At 42.3% G+C, this 9,114-nt stretch overlaps 1 protein-coding gene across 6 annotated transcripts in view; it reads left to right on the top strand.

Moving 5' to 3' along the window:
- numb (NUMB endocytic adaptor protein) overlaps positions 1-8,978 on the top strand; it is a 42,148-nt gene extending 33,170 nt beyond the window's left edge. The window contains exons 4-11 of one of the 6 annotated variants that reach the window (XM_005946914.3): positions 803-835; positions 1,635-1,709; positions 2,887-3,027; positions 3,229-3,433; positions 4,264-4,560; positions 4,678-4,821; positions 5,898-6,029; positions 6,706-8,978. In XM_005946914.3, the coding sequence (XP_005946976.1) occupies positions 803-835; positions 1,635-1,709; positions 2,887-3,027; positions 3,229-3,433; positions 4,264-4,560; positions 4,678-4,821; positions 5,898-6,029; positions 6,706-7,457 (1,779 nt within the window). In that variant the 3' untranslated portion in view covers positions 7,458-8,978. Of the gene's footprint in view, positions 1-802; positions 836-1,634; positions 1,710-2,886; positions 3,028-3,228; positions 3,434-4,260; positions 4,561-4,677; positions 4,822-5,897; positions 6,030-6,705 lie in introns of all 6 variants that reach the window. The other 5 variants (XM_005946913.3, XM_005946916.3, XM_005946915.3 and 2 more) reach the window with 5 other exon arrangements.
- Positions 8,979-9,114: the final 136 nt, after the last annotated feature.

Genomic DNA, 9,114 nt, shown 5'->3' on the forward strand with positions numbered 1-9,114 from the left:
CCCTAACAATCGCTTAGCTCATTCCAAATGAATCTCCAGTTCTGGTTAACATGTTAAATCATGCATTAACATGGCGCTTAGAGTGCCGTCTCCACCATGGCTGTGTAACAGGAGCGGAGTGGTACTCCTTTTCAGAGCTTACGGGGAGGCGAGGAACTCTGGGGGAGTGGGGGAAAGAAGAGGGAGGGTGGGGTGGCTAAGACTAGGCCAGGTCTGGTTTGGTTTTTTTGATGTGGTTGTGGAAGCCTAAACATGACTCCAGACTCAGGCTGACCATTGAACAGTCACAGGTTTGACTCAGAGGTCAAACTGCTGTCAGTGGGAATTTGTTTCTGTCTGCTGAACAACAATGCAAAGTGTCTCGATCCGGGAATCAGAGGGAAAAAGAACGAAAAGGGATTCAGGAATTTCACGTCCACAGACAGAAACCTAACGATCTGCCATCTTTATCACCTCTGTTCAGACGGCTCTGTACGTTTTCCTGGGTGGTTTTTCTGCCTGTGGAGGTCTTGCTTTCAGGGGTATTCTTGCTTCCATTGTGGTGTTACTAACAGTAATCATCAAACACATCATCGAAACATCTCTCTCATTGTGGAATCACATGGAGCTACTTGATCCATTCCCTCACCCACTCACTCTCACACATAACCCCGCTTCACCAAAAATAAACCAAATCCAATCCTTTACTTTCGGCTCCCGACAATTTTTAGACTTCCTAGGTAACATTTTCATGCCTTGTTCCTCCTTCCACCTCCTCCGCCCTTCTCACCCACCCTCCCTTTTTTACCATATCCACTTCCAGGACAGGAAATTCTTCAAAGGATTCTTTTCAAAAGTAAGTTATTGCTTTGTGTGTCTGAGTGTGTTTCTCTTTATTATTAGCATCATCATTATTATTATTATTTTTCTTCCTCTCACACTTCACCCTTTGATCACATCTGAAGGCTGGAAGAAAACACACAAACACACGCGTTCATAATACAGGGGGAATCTGTCTGGGGAGAGACAAACGTAATGATGCATGTGGCTGTGAGCAGGTGGGGCGGTTTAGGCTGGGGCAGGGCACTTTTCTGTTGTGTGTTTGTGTGTGTGTGTGTGGTATTAACATGCGTGACTCTCTCCCTTCAGCTCTTCTTCCTTGAACCAAGAATAGAACAATGAACAGCTTTTTTGTGAATGAACATTTCCTTGTTTATTGTTGTTGTTCTAACCAATGGGGTTCACTGTCGAATGCATCAGGGCACAAAAATCTCATATCAACTTCTTAGCTTTAAATTTGGGTCCTACGGTGTGACACCCCCCCCCCCCAAAAAAAGAAAGAAAAAGTAAAAAGAAAACATGCTTTGTATCTTCTCTTTTGTTTTTTATGTGTGGTGTCTGTGTCTGTGCTGTGTTGGTGTGTCTGCTGTGTGTCTGTGTGTGTGTGTGTGTCTGTGTGTCTGTGTGTGTGTGTGTGTGTGTGTGTGTGTGTGTGTGTGTGTGTGTGTTGACTGATATATATATTTTTTTCTTCCTTACCCCTCTGAGAAGGTTCCAAGGAATAACACAAAGGGAAGTAATCTTGAGGCATGTGGAAAGACTGAAAAAGTTTCCTTGTTTCTTAACTTATTCCATCCCTGTCGTGTGTTTTCCAGGCTGGGAAGAAGCCTGTGCGAGCTGTGTTGTGGGTGTCGGCAGATGGTCTTCGTGTTGTAGACGACAAAACAAAGGTAATGAGTCCCTCCGGTCGCCTGTCGCACCTTGATCAAAAGGAAAGAACAGTCGGAGGAATTACGAGTAGCTTTAGCAGATGTAAAGGTGGAAGCTGCTGAGCTTCAGCAGTGAATAAGATAAGCTACTACAATTGTAGCCTAGTGACCTCCAAAAGGCAGATCACTGGAAATATGTACTTAGTGCACCTGTAGATAAGCTTCAGGTAAACAGGGTCATATTACAGGTTCCACTGACACCTGCTGGAAGTAACTGGTACTGCATGCATCAGTTTGTTGCCAGACAACAGCCTCAGACTGCCAGTGCTGATGGTCTTTTGTGGTTTCTGTGGAGATTATAACATAGAAAAGAAAATACATTTTTCCCATCTATTTTTCTTTGTGCCATTGATTACTAATAAACCCTTTGCTAGCAATTTCATGCAGGTGAGCACAGAATGTCGTTTAAGATCAATTTAAGTTAAAAGCACCATGCATGTGTTAGGTGAGTTAACTATGCACTGCATGTAACTTGACTAATTTCGGTTTTCATAACATTTTTCTAGCTAACAATTTACTTCTTGGGGATAATTGTTAAAGAATGCTACTAAGCTGGTTTTTAAATATTTTAAATGAGAAATAATGAAGGAGTAGAAGATTTCCTTTTGTGGAAAATAACTGTAATTTGTGAGAAAGTACTGCTAAGAAGTTCTGCATGTACTGTACTACCCCTGTTGATCTTGTCTTTTCTATAATTGTATTGCCATTTGTCTAGATTATACTTTATTAGAATTAAGGTATTAACTGTGGCAAGCTTTCTTCCAAGCGTCCTTCTGAAGCTGGATGTAATTAGTTCCATCTTTTTGGGCTCGTTTTCATTCAGTTATTATTTACTGTGAACATTTTCAGGCCATGTTTTCAAATGGTAACAGAGTGTCTTAACTACAGGTGTTTATTTATATAGCACCAAAGCAGCAACAATATTAAATACAAAGCACCTTGCATGCAGACTAGAGCAGCCAGGTATCAAACCACTAACCTTCCGATTATTAGATGACCTGCTCTACCCCCTGAGCTACAGACACTCCAGTTTTGGAAAATTTGGAGTGGCTGAGAGAATCTTGATAATCAGAAAACCTCCTTTGAGCAATAAAATCACGGCATCAAAAAATGATAAGGTTGTGTGTGTTTTTTGCAGGACCTGATTCTGGACCAGACAATAGAGAAGGTGTCATTCTGCGCTCCAGACAGGAATTTTGAGCGGGCATTCTCTTACATCTGCAGGGATGGCACCACACGACGCTGGATCTGCCATTGTTTTATGGCCATTAAAGACTCAGTAAGGACTCCTTTTTGTAACTGCAGTTCTATTTTCCTGATTCATAATCACTGACAGTGAAAATTAAAAATGTTGGAGTTCATAGTCAGAGGTGTACGATTAACCTTTTTTTAAAAGACCGTCATATCCCTGAATCACTTAGGTTAGATGGCCGTTTTGACATCATGCACTTCAGTGTGCTTTTTGAATTGTTTCTCTCAGGGAGAGCGTCTCAGTCACGCTGTGGGTTGTGCGTTCGCTGCTTGCCTGGAACGAAAACAGAAACGGGAAAAGGAGTGTGGGGTCACGGCAACCTTTGACACTAACAGAACCACTTTCACCCGCGAGGGCTCCTTTCGTGTTACTACAGCAACAGAGGCAGCAGAGCGGGAAGAAGTCATGAGGCAGCTACAAGATGCTAAAAAAGGTCTGTATCTAGTTGTGTTTTTCCCCGTCCTCAGGATTAGATCGACCGGCTTGTCTTCCACACAATTTAAAAAAAGGTTTAATCGTTTATTGACTTTTTAAAAGTTTATGATTATATTTTAAATGAGATGTATGATAAACCAGCACAGCTCGAATCAGCATATAGTAGTTTGATGCTGCTTTACGTAACCTCTTTCTTTTACAAAGCCATGGCAGCAGATTAGCGGCTCCTTAAAATGCCTTAAATGTACAATAGCTAATATATAACCATTCATTTGAAAGTTTCCCCCTCGCACCAGTCTCAGATTTGTAATTTGACTCAGAAGGTCGCTGTAAAGCACCCAAAAAAAAGAAAACATCAAAAGAAGATGAAGAATAGGCAACTATCCCCCCCCCCACACACACACACACACACACCACCCCTGCCCACCCTACCAGCAATCTGAGCCATGGTCTGAGTAACCTTCATCACTGACTCTATATTCAGACCAAGTCCTTTGCACTACTTTCAAGCTCTTTTGTGCCTTTCTCTTGTTGCATATATTCCTCTTGTATGTTATTTATTCTTGCTGTCCTCCTATGTACATTTTTATTACATTTACATTTGATGTACAATGACAATAAAAGGCTATTCTATTCTAAGATGTTCTTAGACCCCTACACCTGCCATTCTCTGTGAAGGGGTGTAGTGTTGCACAGTGAATTACAGATGTAGATATGATTAAAAAGCATGACTGATTAAATCGGCAGATGCCACAAGCTTTAATTTGTTTGTGATTTCTTACCACTGCAGAGGCCTGTTGTCTAAATGTTGCGCATCTCTTACAGCAGAGACAGAAGTGAAGGTAGCTGGGAACTCTGCAGCGAGTGTGACAAACTCGTCAGTCCACCACACGGGCGGTTCACCGTCCCCCTCATCGTCCCCGCCTCTTTCAGTGCCCATGCTGGGACCTCAGGCGATACCCCGCAGACACGCACCAGTTGAGATTCTCCACAGGCAGAGCTCCTTCAGAGGCTTCCCGGCACTTAGTCAGAAGACATCTCCCTTCAAACGACAGCAGTCACTGCGCATGAATGACCTGCCCTCCACTATGCAGCGCAAGTCTGACTTCCCCATGAAAAACACAGGTGAGTCCAACTGTTACTGCCCTTGCAAATATGCACAATAAAATACTTCTACCATGTTCTTATAGCATATAAGCTTATGTTGACCTTTACCTCTTTTCTAATGTGCACCTCCTCCAGTCCTTGAGTTAGAAGGAGAAGGTGACAGCATCAGTTCACTGTGTACTCAGATCGCCACGGCCTTCAGTGGACCGCCAGAGGATCCCTTCTCTTCAGCGCCGATGCCTAAACCGGCTTCATCCCCACAGTCTCCTGTAGCACCGGGTAAAAACCTGTAAAACCTTCCGATCAGCTGTGTGTACTGTGAGAAGATCTGAATGAATCTACATTTAAATAAATAAATTTAAAAAAAAAAAGTAGTAGAGAAATAACTTTGCTGTTTACTGGTAAAAGGTTATATTTAGTTAGATCCTGTTGCAAGTTAAAGATTATTTTTAATACTAAACACACAATTAAGTGAAAACAGATAAGATGCTTAAAGTGGACCTATTATGTTTGTTTCATTTTTTAAATTAAATAATTTTTATTCTTTGACTATACTAGAGTAGCTCTGTATGATTCACAGCTCAAAATAATTGTTATGTATCAAACCATTTTAGCTCTTTTCCGCTTCCTTTTAATCTAAATGTATTCTAATTGGATGCCTCTTGTAATCAGAAGGGTTGATCAGCAAGCGAGCAGAGCTGTGCGACTGAGAAGGCCTTATTAGGGATGGTCAACAAGGCATTTTCAACTTGTTGATGCTGCTCACTGGACGTTTTATATTTTTGGACCATTCTCTGTAAACCCTTGAGATGGTCATGTAGAAAAATGTCTGTAGATCAGCAGTTTCTGAAATGCTCAGACCAGTCTGTCTGGCACCAACAGCCATGCCAGGTTCAGTCACTGAACTCTGTCATCATATGACAAAACATAAGAAAAAGTATAATAGGTCCACTTTAACTATTTGTTTTTTATGGTTTAGCTCAATCAGCTGGTGATTTTGCGTTTGCCAACTCAGGGAAATATAGAAGCACACACTAAAACCCTGGTTATTCACTTTTATGATCAGTGTTGTTTATTTCTCACAGTTTGGCTGAATTTCCCTATAATTCTGCTCTGTAGAAGTTCAGCCAGCTTCCAATAACTTGATGAATGTGTTGCTTGCAGTTTAAATTTGCAGTTGGAGAACGTGTGGCTGCTCATATTTTCTCATAACTTAGTGAATAACATTTATTTTGCGTGCAGTTTATGCCTCATTAGACTGCTAATTAAATGCAGAGTAACATTGTGCATGTCCAATGGACATCATCCATTGGACAGGCTTGCTTGTACTAGCTTCTGTCTCTTATTTGCTTTAGTGAATGGCACAACTCCTGCCTTCCCTGCTGCCACTACTGCTAACCCCTCAGTTCTCCCCCCTGCTCTGCCCGCTCGAGAAACTAACCCATGGGCTAAAAGCCCTGCAGGTGCAACGGCCTCGGCACAGACAGGTAAGCAGCTCATCAAAGGGTTTGGATTGAGAGTTAAAATTCAATATAATTCTTATAAGATCAGTCTAATGTGATGAGCAGTTTTTTCTAGTTAAACTGAATATGTGGGAAGAAGACAAGATTTGATCAAACCATTCAAATTTGTATGGCTTGCTTAAAAGGTGGTGTGGATTACTACAGATTAGCACATAGTAGGATCTGTCTTCTCTAAGGAAGAAGTGATTTTTATTAGAGTAGTCCCTAAAACATCTTGTCTTGCTATAGAACTGCTCTCCTAAATAGTACAACCCAGCAACTAAAGGTCAGATGTGGGGTAAGTTAGCAGCCCCCGGTTATTTAAAGCAGATACAGGTGAGGTATCCAAATCTTTTGTAGTACTTTAGAGCAAGAGAACAGGGTGGGATTATGATAACTAATGATTTTAAAAATCAGACTAAGAATGAATGCATTCATGGATCATTTAACTCAAGGATTAAACTTGGAAAAAGTGTTTTTCTTTCAGGTCTTTAAAAGGTTCTCCTTCATTCTTGCTCACAGATATCAGTAGCACGATCAACTTTTATTTTGCCTGATACTCTTTTTGCCTGCCTTTGCTTCTGTCTCACTGTTGCAGTGTCTCGTGTTTTTTCTGGTTAAATGTTGGCTCGAGACTCATTCTTGTACTTTCTGCTGACAGGAGGTGACTGGTCAGCTCCTACTCCAGTGATCGTAGTGCCCCCCACGTCTTCTCCAGCTATTTCCTCCCACAAACGCACACCTTCAGAAGCAGACCGGTGGTTAGAAGAAGTTTCCAAATCTGTCCGAGCCCCGCAGCCCAATCCGATCCTGGCAACTGCCTCGCCTCCTCCCCAGCCGTTCGTTGCCCCTGTGCCGATGCCCGTGGCTTCTGTACCTTCTGGACCCCCAGTGGCTTTTTTGCCCTCTATACCCCCTCCTGTGCCCATGTTGCCCCCTCGCCAGCCTGCCTTCCACGCTCAGGCTCCAGTCTCCCACCCGATGGCTAATGGCCTGCCGTTTCAGCCCAGCGTTCCTGTGTTTGGCATCACTCCTTCACAGATGGTGGCTAATGTGTTTGGCTCAGCCACACAACCCCAGCCGTTTCCCGGCCCGGTCTCCACGACGCCCCAGCATGACGCTCAGCCTGTCAGTAACATCAGCCCATTCATCAAGCCTCCGCAGTCCACCACGGCAATCCCCGCTCCCCAGCAGCCATCCAGTGACAGTGTGACCTTTAACGGGGCGGACAGCTGGGCTGCTCCATCTCGAATCGCTCAATCCTCCCCATCCACACAGCCTCCCCCGCAGCAGGAAGATGCCTTTGAGGCCCAGTGGGCAGCCCTGGAGGGCCGCTCACGCCAACGCACCACACCCTCCCCCACAAATCCCTTCTCTACTGAGCTACAAAAAACCTTTGAGATCCAGCTCTGAACACTAAGATTGAAGTTAGAAAGAACTGGACGTTAAGGACTTGGATTGGTTGAATTGACTAATTGACTAGAGCTCAGAATGTTGTTCTGCCTCTCTCGCTCTGTTTTAGTGGAAAATCTCAGTGGCGGCAGGGGGTGGGGGTGAAGCCTGTAGAGAACAGCGGGCAAATCAGAAGGGAGCAGAACCCTGTGTGACATTGAGAGAAGAAGGCAAAAAACAAAAATGAAAAACAGGGTGTATCCCCCTTCTCCCCCTCCCTGAGGCATTTCATTGGCATTGTCTGTATTATTTTGTTTCTGCTGTGGAGCGCAAGGTCGTCATAACTCTGTGGAATATCTGTGCCGAGCCACTCCCTGCAGCTCCTCCACCTTCCCCAGGTGTGGCAGCTTCCTTCACTACCCCAGGCGTGGCAGCTCCCTTTCACAAAGTCCAGTTCCTAGCGCCCCCTGTTGGCATGACAGAGGAATGCAGCAGTACTGAGAGAACTCAGCTTCCAGAATCTTAAGAATAGAGCGAGACGATGCCAAAATCTTTATTTTTATGCATTAAGTATATTTTAAATAGCTTTGGAATCTAACAGAAGAGTTGTAAGTAATCTTGCCAAAGGCACAGGCTAGCTACAATGAATCGAGTTTATGTTTGTGTATACAAGAAATGATCGTATATATTATACAAAAAAAATATATCTATAAAGAATCTATACTGTACACAAAGCTCACGGCAGTGCTAATTTTTAATGTGATGTAAAGAGATTTTGTGAAGGGACAGCTGCTTTACTTTTGTGTTTATTTGTTTTATTTTTGAAGACAAGTCTCTTTATTGCCATCTGTTGCATCCCGTGATTGATTGTTGCTGCAATGATACCCTATTTACAGTGAGATGCTTTACATCCAATGTGGACCTAGCGATGGTGGTGGTGCCCGACTGGTTGCCTCTCTTACCTGTGCTCAGTTTTTGACAGTTTAACTTCTTCTTCTGTCTTTATTGTCATTATTTTTATTTTCATTTTGTGTGGTAACTATCTTATTTGTTTTTATTTAACACTGTAGGATGTGTCATCTTGTTTTTAATCCACCTCTTTATTTTTTTTAAGTTTTAAGTTGGTAATTTTAGTTCTTTTTTTTTTTTCTTCTTCTTCTTTTTAAAAAAAAGTTTTTTATGCACAAGCACTAAAGTAGATGATTCGACATCACCTCCCAGGTGACCTCAATCGCCGACGGTTTGTCAGTTGTGGTACTGTAGGATCTGAGAAGCTGCATGCTGACTTACCCTGACCTCCGTTAGACAGCTGTTGTTCTGACGGGCAGCAGAAAAATGCAGGGAGATATTAATGGTTTCTCTCACTGTCTGATTTTTTTTTTTTCTCTCTGTCATGTTTTATTTTTTTAAATCAAACCTGTGAATATGATCTATTCTCTGATCTATTTTTCCATTTTGTAATTATTTCATTACTTCGTTCCACTTCTTTGGAAAAATACTGAAGCTAAAAGATTGAATAAATTTATGGTGGTAGAGGAAAAAGTGGTGTGTGTTCTTGATTATAAGCAATATACACTATGTGAGAAATCTCTTAACACGAATGACTAAATATGAACTTCTTACATAATTAGTTAAGTGAAATTATATTCATAGATTTATTTAAAAAGAAAAAGAAGAA

This window comes from Haplochromis burtoni, unplaced genomic scaffold, assembly GCF_018398535.1.
Source record: "Haplochromis burtoni strain Fernald_Lab_line unplaced genomic scaffold, NCSU_Asbu1 Contig_393, whole genome shotgun sequence".
Taxonomy (NCBI): Eukaryota; Metazoa; Chordata; class Actinopteri; order Cichliformes; family Cichlidae; genus Haplochromis; species Haplochromis burtoni.